This window comes from Zonotrichia albicollis, chromosome 1, assembly GCF_047830755.1.
Source record: "Zonotrichia albicollis isolate bZonAlb1 chromosome 1, bZonAlb1.hap1, whole genome shotgun sequence".
In the NCBI taxonomy this organism is placed as follows: Eukaryota; Metazoa; Chordata; class Aves; order Passeriformes; family Passerellidae; genus Zonotrichia; species Zonotrichia albicollis.
Window position 1 is genome coordinate 20,188,938 of NC_133819.1, and position 18,033 is coordinate 20,206,970.

Genomic DNA, 18,033 nt, shown 5'->3' on the forward strand with positions numbered 1-18,033 from the left:
TCAACATTCCTGATGGAAGGAAATGTTTAATCACAACAGAACAATTACAAGACTTTTTCCAGAAGTGTTTCTACTCAGTGAGGCACTCTTGCTATGTTCAGCACTTCATGAATCTATCTTTTCTATTCAAATCTGAAAGTGTTCCTTTATTTTCCTCTCATTTCCCTAATACCAAGTTACTAATTTTGCCACTTTGGTTTAGTATAAATATAGTAGGAAAGACATTCAGCATGGCATTCTTCCATAGAGAATTCAGGGGACTCAATTAGTATTGTAAGACAGCCAGTTAATTTTTCATGACTTCACACTCATAAAACTGTTATGGAATGCCAACTCATCAGAAAATTTATTAGAATTGCCAAGACTACTTAAACTTTTCCTCCACATTGAAGTCAGTACGTATTGTACTCAAAGACACTGTACTCAAGAAGAGCAGAAAGAAAAAATAACTGCTGAAAGGAAAAAAAAATACACTCAGGAAAGAACAAAAGAACCAAACCAATACAACACTACAAACAAAGGAGAAAAACATTTTACCAGATGACGATGGCAAAGTTCACTCTGTATGAAGTGGGAGAAAAGGAAAAGTAAAAAAAGCTGAAAAGAAATGAAGCATGAAAACTACATGTAACATTTTACATGTAACAATCTCTTAAGCTAGAGTTAAGTGTTTATTTTTAGCAAATACTCTTTTTTTTCCAGGTTTGGTAAAAAATATTCTATGTTTGCACACATATTTCTGCAGCAGGATTCTCCTCAAGTTTTATGGAAAGGAAGTGCCCCAGGCCTGTATCCATGTGACTTTTTCACAGCCACAGGATGAATCACTGGTGGGTTTGGAGACAGAGGTTACAGATCCCAAATCCCACTCATTAACACCAACAGACCAATCATAGACCATCCAGCGACTGAAGTGTACAGCTGGTTGAAAATATGCAAACTTATTTTCAGTAATACATCACAGGTTTCAGAAAACACAAAGCCTTTTTAAAAACACCTCACTGAAACACAGCTTCAGAAAACTAACATTAAAATACATAACATTCAAGTCAAGTGTGCTACTGATGAAGGAAGAGGAGTTTACACGGGAAGCAGTTGGTTTCACACATCTGAGCTTTTCTTGCTAGAAACAATGCAAATAATGTCACTACTTTGATATACCCAAATTAGCAAGGAATAACAAAACAGTGCTTCATTTAAGTAACAGTGAAATAGTGATAGAATTATCAAAGTAAATATGAACTCAGGCTTAAGAGATGAGGCTAGTGAAAAATAATTAAAATGGGGTTCTCTAATTCTTTACTTCACTATAAAATTAAAATTTGGATACTGCTGCTGCCTTGAAATTTTACATATTTTAAATCTATTACTCAAGCAGTTACATTATACACAGACTGAAAAAGGAACGACAGTGGGCACTTATTGCAGACATTGCCACAGTATTTTATCCACCAGCCATATTGTTATATAATTTTACTTCAGAATGCACAAGGAGCTGCAAATGTTCCATTTAATTCTCATAAGTGTAAGATTCTTTTTCAAAAGAAGCCCTTTTCACTAGTTAATAAAATTCTAAGGTTCCACCTAGGAAATCCACCAAGAAGAATTTTAAATAAGGCAGACAAGAAAACAGAGGGCAGTCCAAAATCTATGCTATAAAATCTTCTAAATGAAGCCACAGAGTAAAAAAAAAAAAAAAAACCCACAAAAAATTATGGCCTCTTAATGATTTTAAAGGAAAAACAATCAGAACACAAGTGTAACATTTCACTTGAAAGGCCTGGAACTGCAATCAAAAGAGTTTAGTATCGATACTACTCCCTAGCATAATGAAGACAGGTTTTTAGACAGAAGTAGGAGAGTAAATGCAGATAAAGAGAATTTAGTACTTTTAATTTTGGCAGTGCAATGTTGGCACTCCTGGTTTGGCTAATATACAATGACAAGGGAGTTTTGGTTCAAATCACTTTCCCCTTACATATTGCCACATTGGTTTATTCCACTTTATTCACTGACTCTCTTCTCATCATGCTACCAAAAAAAATAGAAAATTAGGATATAAAAAAAATTGCAAAAGGACTTCCTGGAGAAAACTTAAATATAGAAAATATCCCCCACAAATCCATAGATTATGAGTTTCTTCCTAACAGTACTGAGGCACCCACACTGAGGGCAGTGCAGCTACTTAAGCAAGTTAAAGAACTTTTCCCTTTTCCAGCCAGTTCCCTTAAGCTGTAAATATAACTATTTTATGCTAAAAAAATTCCTTTAAATGTCTTCATGAGTAAACCACAACTTGTTTATACTTTCTTTCCTCCTCCGCAGCATGTGCTTTTCTGCCAATAATAAACAAAGAAGAGAATCATGGATACAAATTCTGCTAATAACAGTTCATCCACAGCTGCCTTAGCTTGCAACTTCTCCTTGTGTCCTTGTGAACAGCTCAAACTTCCACTAAAGCTGACAAAAGCAGCAATGAAGAAAAGAGGGGCAGACACAAGACTAGAGCTGATAGCACAGGAGTATTAGGGGGGCCACAGCCCTGGCAGGTGCCATCCTGGGCTGAGACTAATGTCAACAGAAGCAAAAGAAGTTCTCAAATGTGAAGCAAGAATTTTTCAGGTCAAAACAAGAAGCAGGTGGAGAAAAGTAAAAAAGTAGCTCTATGTAGAAAAAAAGTATAAACCAGCAATGAAGAAGAGAAAGGGAGATGACAAGCAAAAAGAACAAAGAAAAGGACAGCATCTGCTGTGATAAAGAACAATCTGGTGAGAAACATTATTAAGTGATAGATAGAAAAGATTATGGTCTCAAAAGGAACAGGAAAGAAAAAACAAACCCAGCACAAATGTAACAACACCAAAAAGAGAACGTTCCCTGTTCCCTCAGGAGGTATGAAATATCCTCCAGACACAGGCACAAAAAGCCTGACATCTGGAGCCCACTCACTGCTGCAGGCAGAAAGCTCTCCAATTACAGTCCCCACCATTAGAAAAGAAGCATCTTGAAACAAAACCATACCAAGGTCCTGTAATTACATTAAACTAAAACACACAGTACAAGCCATACCATAAATTTCACTACTAATGTTCAAATAAAGTTTATATTGTTTTGGAATGCATTTTTAAAGTTTCTTTTTTCTTTTTTTATATCAAATTATAATAGTCTTTTGTTAAGATTAGAGCCAGAGTAATGAATATTTGCCTTCCAGACATCATCTCTATGGTTGATCAAATTATATATCCGAGAAAAATATTTAAAACATCAGCACAGACTTATTCTGAATAGTGCTTCCACATAAACAAAAGTCTAATTTGACAATTCTAAAAAAAGAACCAAAAAAAGAAGCCCATAAAAATCCAGAAAGTCAACCACATGAGTTTTCAAACCAACCAGCATTAAATTCAGTGTTTGGAAATCCAGACAGCTAAAGATTTTAAGCTATTATTTAAAGTACAATGGATTCTAACCCACGGCTTGCCTATTCAGATTATCGCGTGTTGGTCCTCCCTGACCACACCCACCTACTCCTTGTTAAAACAGCTGTAAAAATAGCAACAAACACATACTCTGCAAACACATCTGCATCCTGAGAAACCAGGAGGCCCTGCAGTACACTGGGATGCTCAAGGGGTTTGAAATTACCTGTCTGCATGCTCCAGCAGATGCCTTCCAGATATGGATTTGAATCCTTCCAGGCACAGTGACTTGAACAGTCAGTCTTTCAAGAAACTATATAAACCCTCCTGCTTGATCTTACTTGCCATGGATTAAAAAGTTCCGTCATTTATTATGTTGCCATAAAACAAACTTTTCTAATTCTGTTGGCAAGCTGAACCACAGCAAATGAGACAACTCTCAGCAGTAAGAGAAGACAGCACACACACACAGTTAGGCAAAGTGGCTGACAGAATTGCTCTGCACAAAAATATCCAGACTCTGGAATTATCTTGGACTCTGTGTTCAAACAGCCTTTACTTCCAGATTCTTCCAGGAAGAACAGGGAGCACTACAAGATTTCTGAGCGACTCCCATAAGATTGCAAGTTCTCCTGCAGGCTGGACCAACAATGGACAGACTGAACTAAAGTTTGAAGAAATAAACTGCTCATTCTTCAGGCTCCAGTGCTTTTAGATGTTCCATACCATGTAGGCAGTTAAGAACTGTGAAAACATTTCTGGGCAATATATAATTAGTACTAATGTTTTAAACTTCACTTTCAGAAAGATATGAGATTATTCACTGGAAGGACTTCAGTCAGCTGCTCCTCCATGCTTCTCTAAATAGATCCTATTTGACAAATGGCATCTCACAGACATGACTGATGGAATAAGATGAATTACTTGTAACTATCTCCAGCTTTTTCCATGAAAATGTCCAGTATGAGGGTCATTATTTCTGGAATTCAGTATTAGAATGCAGTCACAATGTCTACGTGACACTTCCTACCATTAGAAGCTGCAGATTATTCCATACCATGTTAAACAAATTGCATTAAATGATACCTCATGCCCCCAATCACCCTGCTTACCCATCCAAAGAAACCAAAGAAGAGGAAGAGTGGAAATTTTGTGGATTCAAGCATTACATGGTTCCGGGATGAAGGAAGAGTCAATGATCAGGCAAGCCAAGCGAGAATGCCTGAGCCAGATTTAATTTTGTTAACATTGTGTGGTCTGCACACCACTCATTAGCTGCAAAACCAGGAGAGAAGGTAAAGATGGATACAAACCATCCAGGCCTTCAGTTTTATCCCAGCACACAGATGCAGGACTAATCTCTGTGCATGACAGTCCAACATGCAGGAGATCACAGGAAGGAGCAATAGATGAATACAAATATCTTCTCTACCAACAATGCTGTTCCTCCAAAGAAACACTGGGAGCCTGGGTACTAAGGGTAGTGATTCCAGACCCAAAACATCATCAAAGGGATTGATTACGCCTAAGATTTGCACAAATTTTAGGACCCAGACCAGAATGACCTGTATTGCTGGCACACAACAGTCAGTTAGATTTGTTCATATATTTCAGTTACATACAATACCTTAAATTCCCCCAAAAAATAAACAAAAACAAACTTCCAAGATAGATAATTTACAACTACAATCCATAAGCAACTTCAGAACTGTAAACTAGTACCCAGAATAAAAGTCTAATGTTTTTCCCCTGTGAGTTATACGTTAACAAAAAGGGTCAAATCTTGGCTCATTTTAATTTCAGAATTAAAAAGAATCACAACATACAACCTCAATTAGTCCAATGCCATAGGGAGTGCCAGAAAAAAAATTAATAATAACAGGTTTGGATAATCAAGGATTCAAACAACAGAGAGAATTTTCATTGTAATTAAGTTATTTAAGAACACGGTCATCTTTCACACAATAGCATTCGGACCAAAAGGATCAAGGGCAAACTTCATTTCACTTGTCCTAACTAAGACTGGACTTACTCTCCTTTGTAAACAGTTAGTAAGATATTCAGAATACCATAAGGTCCATCAGCTTTGCACAGTACCCTTTACACAAAAAAGGTACAAACTTTAGTACTTTATGAAACATTCACTAAGTACCTTTCTCTCTATTACTCACAAACATCAAGAAATTATGGAGTTCATGGGATTCTGTTTAGATAATATTGTTCAGAGTGGCTGGTGCTACTTTTAAATAAAAGTAACAAGGAGAAATGGAAGGGTGGGTGATGCATCTCAAGAGGTCATTATTATCATATGCCCTAAACTCCACTGGCATGCAAGAGTTATCAAGTAGCATTTCAACTCGTGTACAATTGTGGGAATATTATCAAGTAACTATCTGCATAAGTGATATTCAAGTTTTGATTTTATACTAAACTGATGGTTAAAAGTACATATATATTGGTTTTTGCACAGCTTATACAAAATTCAGTACTGTTTAAGTTATTTCCTTTATCTCATTTGATACTCCATACTTCTGCATGCTTCTTAGAGTATCAACTGTGGCAACAGTGACAAAAAAAAACCCAGCCAAAGCCATATTATCTTTGTGCAAAACAACTATGATAACACTCACATTTCCAGTTGTTTACATCTCTGTAATTTGTTCTGAAGGAGAGATTTAGAGTTTTTTAATAATTCAATTCTCTCCATCAATCCCCATCACAAACTTTGACTTAGATTGCATCTATCTATGACCTTGCTTGATCTGTGATCAATTTTTATGCATTTCTAAAAGACCTTTCTATGACACAGAGAAAAGCACAGTAATTCTGACAACAGAACTGTGCCCTGATACCTTTGCTCTTTTCTTTGTGCAACAAGCTACAAGCTGCTTGTTGCTAATACTCAGCAATTTCAATTTGCAGTTTATCCTGATCATTGTGACCTCCTGTTTCTTATCCTGTCTGACAACTGAACAGAATAATAGAAGAGGAATGTTAAAACATAAATTAATTACTTGAGGGTTATCATGTCAGCTGAGCATAATTCAGACATATTTCAGCCAGTATTTCACCTTTTTCATTACTAATACTTAAGCTTTGGTGCTGGCCTTCCTTGTGGAATTTATTGGAGACAGCCATTTTGCAAGACAGAGCAGTCATATCATACCTGAGTATTGAAACACTCTGTTCTGGAAAGCAAATACACCATGCTAAACATCAGACTATACTTCTGCCACTGTACTACTGCTCTTTTTCAAAATAAATACCTCACAGGATTATTTATATATTTCCTCAGGGTCTTTCAAAGAATTTTTGTTCCCAGTCCATATTTGCTTATAACTTTAATTGATTTTTAGTTATCATATATGCATAAGTAAAGATGTCCTTTCTAATAACTCCATTTACACAGAGCAAGAATAAATACACAATTTAAAAAAAAAGAAGCCAGAATGGTCACACTTCTAGTCTTTTAATATTGTAGGTCATTAAAAAATAAACCACACATCCTTGAGAATATGAGCAAGTTACAAGAAAATAGATGACAAAACTCATACCTGTTAAAAAGATCCATGTGTCTTTGGGCTGTAAAAACTTACTTCGCAGGTACTTAGCACTCTGGTCATTCAGCTATGCATTAAAATACCTGCCTCAGTCATACCCCATCATCTAACATACTAGGAGTGGAACACACAAGTCAGCATCATTCTAACACAAATGCAAACTTACATAGGAAACCCGTACTCGCCGTCGGTGCACCAGCCCACAGCACTGCATGAAGAGGACAGCAGACATCAATCAGTGGCTGCTTTCACCAAGCTTCAGTCATTCCTGTCTCCTCTGAGACACTGTCCATTTCTCTTCACTTTTCAGTCCCAGGTGCAAGGGAACAGGTAGCAAAATGGTCACCTTTCAGCTCCGAAACCTCCCCTTTAAATTATTGTGACGACAGATAAAACTTAGTTTCTCTGAGCAAAGCAATCTCTTCTGTTTCCGATGATTTAAAAAGAAAGGCAGGGAAAAAACCCAACAACAAAAAGCCAGAGGCACGTCTTTATTTTCTCAGCATCCAGTTATTACAAAGCAAATTCCATATTCCTGTACATCCTTTACTACACGTGGGATAAGGTTTGTAGGAACCATTCTGAACTTAGGAGAGACAGAGGCGTAACAGGATCTTTGTACCTCCGGCTACTGCAACCCCGGCTCTCTGAAGGTCTCTTGCTGCTGCTGCTGCCGCTGCTGGTGTTGTTATTGCTGCTGCTGCTGCTATTACAGCTTTCTTCCCAATGCACAAACCAGCAATAGCATCCTTGCTTCAGCGTTACCTCTGCTCTGTCTTAGGCATATCTGATTTGTTACTGAGCCCTTCCCAACAGCCTGGAAAAATGACGGAGTCTAGACTTGAATTCACTCTGGATTTGCAAGACTACAGAACCACTCTCCAAACAGGCAGATGCTTTGTCTGCCGAGACGTGTTTCACATGAATTGTAGGCAGGACTGCTGAGTGGCCTTGCTACCTGACTTGCATCAGAGGCACAGTCTCCTCTGCTGACACTGTTTACAAAAAGAACTCAAGAGAACATGAAAACTCCGAATACGCACTTAGAGAACTAATTAAATACCTGGATAATTGCGACTTACAGATAATGATTTTGAAAAGACAAATATAACGAAAAATTATTATCCTTAAAGCAATAAGGGGACACTTCTGAAATCAGGTCAGATTAAATTAACCTGTTTATGATCACAGTTCATCACTTTTCTTATGGGAGAGACGGAGTATTCCAGTACAGAAAAGGCTTAATAGCTACATTATATCTTAAAAGTCCATCCTTCATTACTTTATGACAGTGATCTAAGAGTCTCAAACGTCTCCAGTACTGTATATCTCCTGTCAGATGAATACATGAGGCACTTTTTTTAACACTGAGGTATACTTAACTCTTTCAGCACTGGCATTTTGCTAAAAACTAGAATAAGCAATTGGATTAAAATAGTATTAAAAAAATGATAGTTATAATTACTAAAATAATAGTTAATAAAATACTTGTAATATTAACTACAATTATCATTATACAAGAACATTATTTAAAGTTGCAATGAGAAAATTAGAGCTTATACAAGCTATCTCTATCCTGTCTTTATGTAGGCTCTGATTTGATGACTAATGAAAGGGTTAAATCTTCCCAAAATGGTAAAGAAAAGGAAGCTGGTACTCCCCAGAGATAGGTTTGGATTTCAGCTTGAAGGAGGGGACTCCAAAGAAGGCAAGCTATCGGTGTGTGGGCAAAATATTATCAGATACTCAAGCCACCTGAATGGTGAGTGGTTTATTCCAGTGTAAGGTAAGGAGTCTGCCCATTGAATAGGAAGCCCTCTGACAGCGTGATGAAATCATGTAACAAAGTGAGTTAACATTTACACGCCCAAAGTCTGGCAAGTAAAATTCACCTCCTGCCAATTTCAATACACTTCATTTTCATGTGCAACATCCTCCTTATAACAATAGAAATCAGTGGTGCAAAGCATGTCTGGTCTTTGGGAACAGAAATGACTGTTTTAGCCATTCAAATATCACCAGCTTGACTGGTTTGGGTGGGAGTTTTTCGGTAGATTTTTTTGCAATCCAACTAACAACCATCCATTCCTATGGACATCAATGGGCTGACTGGTCTTTTTAAGTCAAATGTACTTTTGGTGTAAAGCCACAGCTGTTAGTGAAGATATATTGCTGATAACTCATCTCAGCTGGACCTGCAGATGCTCTCAGCATCTTAAAAAAAATATAATAAGACTAATACAATTAACAACAGGAAATTCTGGATGTAAGGACCTTATACAACTAAATCTAAGTTATCTTTATTTTACCTCCTACCACACAGTCTGAAATATATTGATTTACCTTTAGCAGAAGAACAAAAGTTGGTACTTCCCAGTGACCCATAAGGAATTGTCCTTGTAGCAATTTCACAGTTCAAAAGCAGAATACCAGATCAATAAGCAATGCAGATCATTAATCTCTTCTGATCAGGACTGCTTAGAGTTATTCTAATAAAACCATTAATAATAGCAATAATGATAAGTAGCAGGAAGAACAAAGCATTTTGAAGTAGGACATACTGAACATTACTATAAAAAAGTATGGTAATGTATTTCAAAATAGCTAATGAAATAAAGCTAGACAGAATAATGCAGCAGTTGTTTATAATACGTATGTAAAAATGAGTTCTCTAAATTTTCTCCTTATAATGACTATGTTTTACTCTTGGGGAAGATCTGGACATAAAATAACACAAATATAAAAGCCATGCATCAGCTATATGTTACACATTCAACTTGTTTTAAAGATTTGCGAAACTTATTTGGAAACAATCAATAATATTGGCTTCACATAAGTGTTTCTTGCACTGGTAAGGAAACAATACAAAAGGTGGCAATCAATTTTAGAAGTTTAAACTGTTGCTCAGGAACACAAATCCATCGATGTTTTTAATCCTTCCTGAAATTCACCAAGAAGATTCCAAGCAACCACAAGTATCTCTAACAAAACCAGTATCAAAACTCTTACTTAAATTAGTCTGCAACTACTCTCACAACCAAAGACTTCATGATTTAACCGGTAAATTTCCTCTTTCAACACAGGCAGGAAAATTGTTTGGTTGTCTCTCTGGCTTCCTACTCCAAATTACTGAAATACTTTGTCACGACTCTACGTCAAACAATTACCAAAGACAATTTTTTAAATGTGAGTCTGTGTTGCTTTTTATGGAGACGTAAGGGAAGGATGACTATATGGGGATAGAACGACAAAAGTCAAACTCATCTAATTGAAATCTGGTAAAATTTAACGTTCAGCAAATATGACTTTGCCACAGTCCCCATAGGACAATGCAGCGAATACACAATCAGACCACTTAAATTTTCTGTTAAACAAAAAGACCTCCATGTTACCTTAAATTGAAAGTATAACAAGGCACCTAACAAAAAAATGATTTTAAAACCCTGAAAATCTCACTAAAAAGACAGAAAACTACCAATCCAGTAAAAGTTCTAACATGGAAAAAAAATTTATGAATCTTGTTTTCCTTCTGATGTGTTTTTGAAACGACCTTTTAGTTAGCCATTACCATTAAGACAACACCAAGGTTAATGTACTCAGGGATTGATTTTGTTTTTGCATACAGGGCACAATGATAGCACCTTCAAAAAGGGAACTTATCAGACACATACCAAGCATTTAAAAGACTTACACAGACACTTGGTGAGCAGGAAAAGACAGTGAAATGTATACTAACAGGTAGAATAAACAAGGAGAAAATTTAGAAGTGTTCTGAAGCAATCAGTGAGGCTAATTTTTCAATTTTTAGATGCAGCTTCTCCAATGCTGAAAGAGCATGGAAGAAAGGACAAAAGTTCTTATCTCAAATTAAATGAACAGGCTGGCATGAAAAGTGAAATAGGAATGAACCTTTAGAAGGTAAATGAGTGATACAGCTATTTGTATTCTCCTCAAGTGCTTCATTTCACAGGTTATATAAACTGAAGGGTGAAGAAAGAAAAAAAGGCTGTCACAGAAGTGTTATCATTTACTTGGATTGCTTTCTTCAGCTAACCAGCATAGTCTGGGTGAAGCCTCTGCCAGCTCACAGTCAACTGAAGCTCACAGCCAGATCTTCCATAATGTGATCAAGTGACTGTCCAGAGATAATGAGATGGATCTGAAGTGTTCAGTGCCAGCAAGCTCAAGGAACTGCTTCCCAGCTACCTCGAATGGCATTGCATCCACTCCAAAGGACAGCAATGACAAAATAAAACTATGCTGAATAAAACAGCTGAATCCTTCTTCTGGATGAAAAAAAACCCCAAAGACAAGACACAACCTCGCCCTCCAAACCCTCTATAAAAAGTCACAGAAAAATTACTGTCCACCCTATGGTGGATTCTTGAGGATCCTTTGCAAGTAAATTCCATTACATTATTATTTCAATAATAAAGGATAAATTTTTAGAGATTTTAAATAAAGGATTACATATTTCAATATTAAAGGATAAATTGAGGTAGGAAGGCACTGCTGGAGATCAGTGAGTTCAACCTCCAGCTCAGAGCAGACTCAGCTGCAGCAGGTGGCTCAGGGCCATATCCGAATTTCAAGTTACCTCCAAGATATCCAAGGATGAAGGCTCTATAAGTTCTCAGGACAACCTGCTAAAGTGCTTGACCATCCTCACAGGAAAAAAAGGCTTTATCTTACATGTAACTGCAATTGCCTACATCGTCTGACTCTTGGATTGACTCACTCTAGAATGTCCATCTCCCTCCTGTCCTGGGGAACCCAGAAGTGGACGAAGCACTCCAGGTGTGTCTCACCAGTGCTGAGCAGAGAGAGGGCATCTCCCACCTGCTGGCAGCACTTTCCTAACACAGCCTAGAAGGCTGGTGGCCTTTGCTGCAAGGACACATTGCTGGCTCATGGTCCTGTGGACTCCACCAGGATTCCAGGGCCTTTCCTACAAAGCTGCTTTGTAGATGGTCAGCCCTAGTCTATACTGGTGCATGGGGATCATTTTTATGAGTGGAAAACATTGCCTTTCCCTTTGTTGAACTTCTTGAAACTCTTGTCAGACCATTTCTCCAGCCTGCTGAGGTCCATGTGGATGGCAGCACAACCCTCTGATGTATCAGCCACTCCTCCCAGTTCTGTAGCATCAGCAAACTTGCTGAGGGTATGCTCTGCATAAATCACCCAGACTATCAAATAAAAAGGTTAAACTGCACTGGCTCCACGACCAGCCTAGAGGCACAAAACTAGCAACTGGGCTCCAGTCTGGGCTGGATTGCATGCTGCTGAACAGAGTTTAGTCTGGCAGTTTCGACAAGTTTCAGTCCACTTCACCATCCACTTACTCATTCCATCATTTTGTCTATGAGGTTGTTCTGGGAAACAGCTTGTAAAACCTCACCAGAGGCAGGATAACCAGCATTCACTCTTCTACCCTTGGCTTCTAAGCCATTCATCTCATCATAAATGGCTGTCCAGGCAGTCAAGCCTGATTTGCCCTGTGTAAATGTATGCTGACTACTCACAGTCACCTTATCCTTCATATGTTTAATCATGGCTCCCAAGAGGATTTGCTCCAACACTTCCACAGGGATCAAAGTAAAGGTGAGCAGCCTGTAGCTCCTCAGATCCTCCTTCTTCTTCTCAACCTTCTCACCTGGGTTATATTTGCTTTCCTCCAGTCTCTACAACACTTCCCTGATCAACATGACTCTTTAAAGATTATTGAGATCCAGTTTGCTGGGATGGAAGCTTTGTGGAATGGATACTCAGTGTAAATCACTGTTCCACAGAAAGGCCTGTCCCCCTAAAACTTTACACACACATTAAGGTCTGATTTTACCAGTTGCATCATAACTTCATTCTAAGTATGTGAATAGATTCCTAAATTTACATCAAAATGTTTAATTTCCTCCTAATTTTAATCCTTTTAAAGCTTTTCAGACTCACTCCTTAGCAGTTTATCTGAGTCAGTGTTTGTGAAATATTGTATTATTTTTAGCTAAATGTTTTTGGCATATCGGTCATTCTTTAAATAGATTAATTTACTTATTTCCATTTAACATGAAGAACTTCCGAGAAACTGATTTGAGATATTTTAAGCCACTCGGTTGCCTACAAAAAAAGCATTTTAAGTATTTAGCATCCATGCTAAACTGGAAGGGTCTATGGTGACAGACAAATCATAACAAAAACATCTAAGACTTTTTGGCAGAGTTAGCTGTTTCTGAATCCCTGGATTTCTGAACTGTAGAAAAAGTGATGCAGTCCTTCCCCCTTAAAAAACAAAACCAAATCAAAAAACTTACTTTGCTAACAAAGTTACCAGCAAAAAACCTGTATGAGATTCTCAAAAACAGTCTAACTTCCACAAAGCATTTCCTATGTATTATGCAATAAATCATATACAGGAAGAAAGAAAAAAAAAAGAAAAACTGGTTCTCAGAAACTGCTGGAAATAACTTAAGAATATGATTTCTCTCAAGCAGTGTCAGCTTTCTCACGTGACATTTTACTGACCACATGCTATACTCAATTCCTCCCAAGGCTTTAGAAGAACCTGCTTTTGTTGATGTCTAACTCTTCCACTGCTCAAAAGACCAAAAACAATGTTCCTTAGTCAGCTGCTTTTTTAATGGTATTCGAAATTGATAACTATAATGTGTCATCCATATATGATCTCTATTGTACAGAAAAAAAAATACTAAACTTAATATAAAAAAATACTCAACACTAGCTCAAGAACTCTGCATTCAGATAACATTTTTAAATAATAGTTTGCTGATTTAATCACTGACAATAAGCTTTTGCAAAGTATCGCTCCCACCTTTCTGTCTTCCATCAAAAAATAATGTTTTTGACTTTCTATTAATGTTACAAATCCCTTCTTCTCTTCCAGTCTTTCTCTGGAAAAGAATATCTGTGCTAAGGAGACTCCATGTTCATTAGGAGAGCTTCATGCTGGCTGCCTCTACCTCAGAGCTGTATTGCTCAATTTTTAATTTTATTTTCTTATAAATGCTGAAGTTGCACACAACTATTTCTAAAAAGACTGGAAAAGAGCAAAACCCTTTCAATATGAAGTATTTTGATTTAGTTATCTACCACTGTGCTATTTTTGCTGGTTTACATGTATTAATTAGCAATATTTAGATCTTGCTTACAACATCTCTGCACACGTAATTACTGAGCAAAACTAACTTAAACAATTTTAAAATTATCCTTTAATAAATCAGTCCCTCAGAGTTGATCCTGAAAAGAAGCAATGTATGCAAACCCTACTGTAACTGCAACTGTTAATCTAGAGAAGTAATGCAATATTTTCAAGCTCATTTTTCAATGTAAAAAGCTCCCCAAAGACAGATAATAAACAATTTCCTTTAGATGATTGCTAACCTAGGTTTATATGAATCTGTCAAGCTATCATCCAAGCTGTGACTGTTCTCATACAGATTTATGTCAAAGAATTGCAACCAGCAAGTCACAGTTTAAACTTTATTTGACTTGTTTGAAACTGATTTCCTATAAAGTCAAACAAATAAAATAAAATACTTCTTACAATATCAGGCATAAAATTCTGGAATTTTCTGCCACTGGCAGTACCACAGACATTACTGGAGAAAAGGGGAAAAATTCAAGGACAGCAGTCACATAAACTGATACAAATGCAGGTAGTCAAGGATATAGCCTCCAAAAAACCAAGGAAAACAAGGGCCCTCAAAAAGGTTCTCTCAGACACTCCCTATCCAGCATAAATTTAACTACAGTTAGACTACTGTGCTACAAGGACCATGGCTTTGATGCAGGAGGAGATTTTATGTGATCTGGTATCCACATTACCTAGTCTTTTTCAAAGAGATTTCTGCTTACGGACACATGTTGTCTGCATGTCAGCTGAGTTTCTTTATGCCTCATTGTTCCCTTTGCCTGCAATTCATTCTGTCTCTTTTTATCCAGAAACATCAACTGCATTTCAGCTTCTTTTCTTGTGATTCTGTACTTGGATCCATCACTCTCTGTAGTGGCAGCCAGCTTTTCAGTTTTCCCTATCAGACAAGTATTTGAACACACCATGTTTCTCTGTGGCATCCTCTTTCTTTGCTCCAATTTGTCTCCAGTCCCACTGTTTCCACCTGAGAACTCTAATGTTCAGATATGTTCTGCCCCCAGTTCAGGTCATATCATGCACAGGCAGATGTTATCAGAAATCTCATTAGCAATGCACATTTGGCAGCTTCCACACCCAGTCATCCTTGTTTTCTCCTTCATGTGAAGGTCATCTCTCATGCCATCTCACACACTATCAGCACCTCTCCCTTGTCCCCAGCTCAAAAGTCAAGGACTTGTTTCTTTCTCATTAAAGACAATCTGCACCACTCCCTCCCTTTTTTTTCTGGTCCTATGTTTACTTGTTCCTGTACTTTGGGAATTAGGGGATTTATTGAACAAGTTCCAAAAGTTAAATAATTTGCTGCACTGAATCTGATACTATGAATGCTATGAAATATTAAGAAGATGTCCATGCTATATCTTATTAGTTTCAGTTCCTTATTGTAGTTTCTCATTGCATGCAGAATGCTCTCTTGGCTCTATTTTGATCAAGATGCAAGATAGCCTTTCCCATAGCATTTTACATAAGGTTTCTTAGGGAACAAAGCTTTATGTAATTCTCTGATTCTTCCTTTCATGCAGCAGATCCTCCTCCCTTTCACCACCTCATCAGATTCTCCACCTGTCAGTCTATATAATTCAAATATTGGAAATTTCAAGGACATTTGGTTTCTACAGCCTTGCCAACCACTAGAAGATGCATAAAGTAAGAGACATACACACCCTCAATAATTATAAAATCATAAGAAATTATTTTTTAAAATCCCATGCTTTGCGACAATACTGTATCATGATTATATGATATATTTTCCAAAATTAAATATCACTGTTAATTTCAAATCTCCATGTTATGGATAAAAATGTGCTCTTTTTTTCTGTTGAAAGAACTAATTTTCCCTCAACACCTCTCTTTAAGCCAACTTCCACTAAGTGTAAACAAGGTCAGCTCAAAGTGTATGAGGAACTAAAAAACAAAAGATAGCATTTCTGGTATAAAAAACAGGGGTGGGGGGAAAGGAGGAGGAGGATCACATACAAACTGGGGAACTGCCTTGTCTGTGGCTTTGTGTAGCCCAGAGAGAAGATGTCAGATGCACCACTGCCCACAGGCGTCAGGGCTCATCACTGCACCCACCACACATTCCTTGCCCACTGCAGCTGTTCACAGCCCCCGTGCCCCCCCACGGCAGGGGGACTGAGGAAACAGCTGCTACAGAATCCCTATTTTAACAGAATTTCACAGAAATACAGGTGCTACAGCATACAAAATTACAATTTCCTGCCAGATTAATTTCTACTTCTTTTGGACCTGGTTCTGTATCAGAAAAAGGTGCAAGTGGAAGAGGAGCAAACAATACTTATGCAGGGTTTATTACTCCTACTGTGGACTCAGCCTGCCTATAAAGCATAACAGAAGCACAAGCAGTGTAGGTGCAGGTTTCTCTTCTCCACAATGTAGGGATAATAGCTAAAAAAGGATAATTTATTTTATATAGGGATAATTTATTTTATACAGGGATATTAAAGGAAAAATAATTCACATTAGATATAACCAGAGACATAAAGTGACCTTTTTTTCGTAAGAGACTATAGCAAAGATGTTTTTTCTTTTGATTCTATTATGAACAGATTACTTAAAAAAAAAAAAGGAAAAAGAAAGGATTGAACTCTCCTGTACTTGCATACTAAGCTTTTAAACATTAGAAAAGAGAACTTATTTTCGTAACATATTATGAGGCTTCAGTTGCATCTGAATATTTTGCTAATTCAAAAATCCTCGAATAATTCAATGCAAAGAAAAAAAGCCAGCAGTACTGTGCTACATTACCTTTCTTGAAAATACAGAAAACGAGTTGTTCTATTTAATTACAGCCGCTAGGTGGCAAAGTTGGCCAAAGAACCAAATGTTTGAAACTTTGCTATATCTGTTTATTCGACTACAAGTGACTCATTTTAAAAAATGACACAGAAAATTAAAGAAGTGTAAATAAAAAATTAAATTCAGTAATCATAAACCTATTTTATGACATTATCTGTAAGTAATTTAAACTGCTTCATCCATCTATTCAAATCCTTAAAAGATGGTAAAATAATTTTAGTGAACGTTCTTGAAATCATATGAAGTAATTACTGCATTGGGCAACAATAAAAATACTGAACAAAACCACAGATTTTAAGTTTAGAAGAGAATACCTACTAACACATACGGTACCTTCTGACTTGACAGCAGGTACAGTCATGCTAACTTAGAGAAGACACAGTACCTCCTTATGTTTCTTGATATAAAAGCTGCTTTTCTGCCTTTCAAAGCAGCACAGTCACTCTCCATCTGGTTGAATTTCAGCAAATACTTTACAAAGAGAGACAGTCTTCTACTCTTTTCTTTTAGTACTTTATTCTCCTTAACCTTTTCTGGCTAGCTCTTACTTTTTCTCTTTATTTCAGCACATCTGCTTGTTGATTCATGCTTTAAGTTAAAATCCATGCTGTCTGCACTTACACATCCCACTGCAGTGAAATCAGTGGTACCTCCAGCACAGCTAAAAGTGACATGAAATTAACATTAGTTGATACACAAACCCTGCAAATATACTGCAAAGTAAACCCCATCTGACTCATCTGGAATTCAAGAGTTTGGAAGAAGAGCTCTCAGGTCTCATGGCTCCCAAAGAAATACTGAGCAACCACTTAGTGAAAATCTACTCACAATATTAGCATCTCCCTCTAAAAAAAAATAAAAATCATGAACCAGGAGCATGAAGTGTTCAGAGTGAATAAAAGCAGGATGATCCTAGCTTTTTGTTTTCCTGTTTTATGGGACAGATCTGCTCAGCTCCAAGATAGAAGCGTTGTGAGCTGCACAGTTAAGGATTTTTGACTAAGCTAAACTACTTAACCAGCCAGAAAATGATAAACATACTGTAGTGAGTATGTGTTCTAATGGT

At 37.1% G+C, this 18,033-nt stretch overlaps 1 protein-coding gene across 5 annotated transcripts in view; it reads right to left on the reverse strand.

The window, feature by feature from the left end:
* Window positions 1-18,033, reverse strand: part of CACNB2 (calcium voltage-gated channel auxiliary subunit beta 2) — a 245,447-nt gene that overhangs the window by 172,000 nt on the left and 55,414 nt on the right. Inside the window, exon 1 of one of the 5 annotated variants that reach the window (XM_074535299.1) lies at window positions 7,146-7,884. The exons of the other annotated variants lie outside the window; for them this stretch is intronic. Within the exon in view, the coding sequence (XP_074391400.1) occupies window positions 7,146-7,211 (66 nt within the window). The 5' untranslated portion in view covers window positions 7,212-7,884. Of the gene's footprint in view, window positions 1-7,145; window positions 7,885-18,033 lie in introns of those variants that run through there. 5 annotated transcript variants of the gene reach the window in all.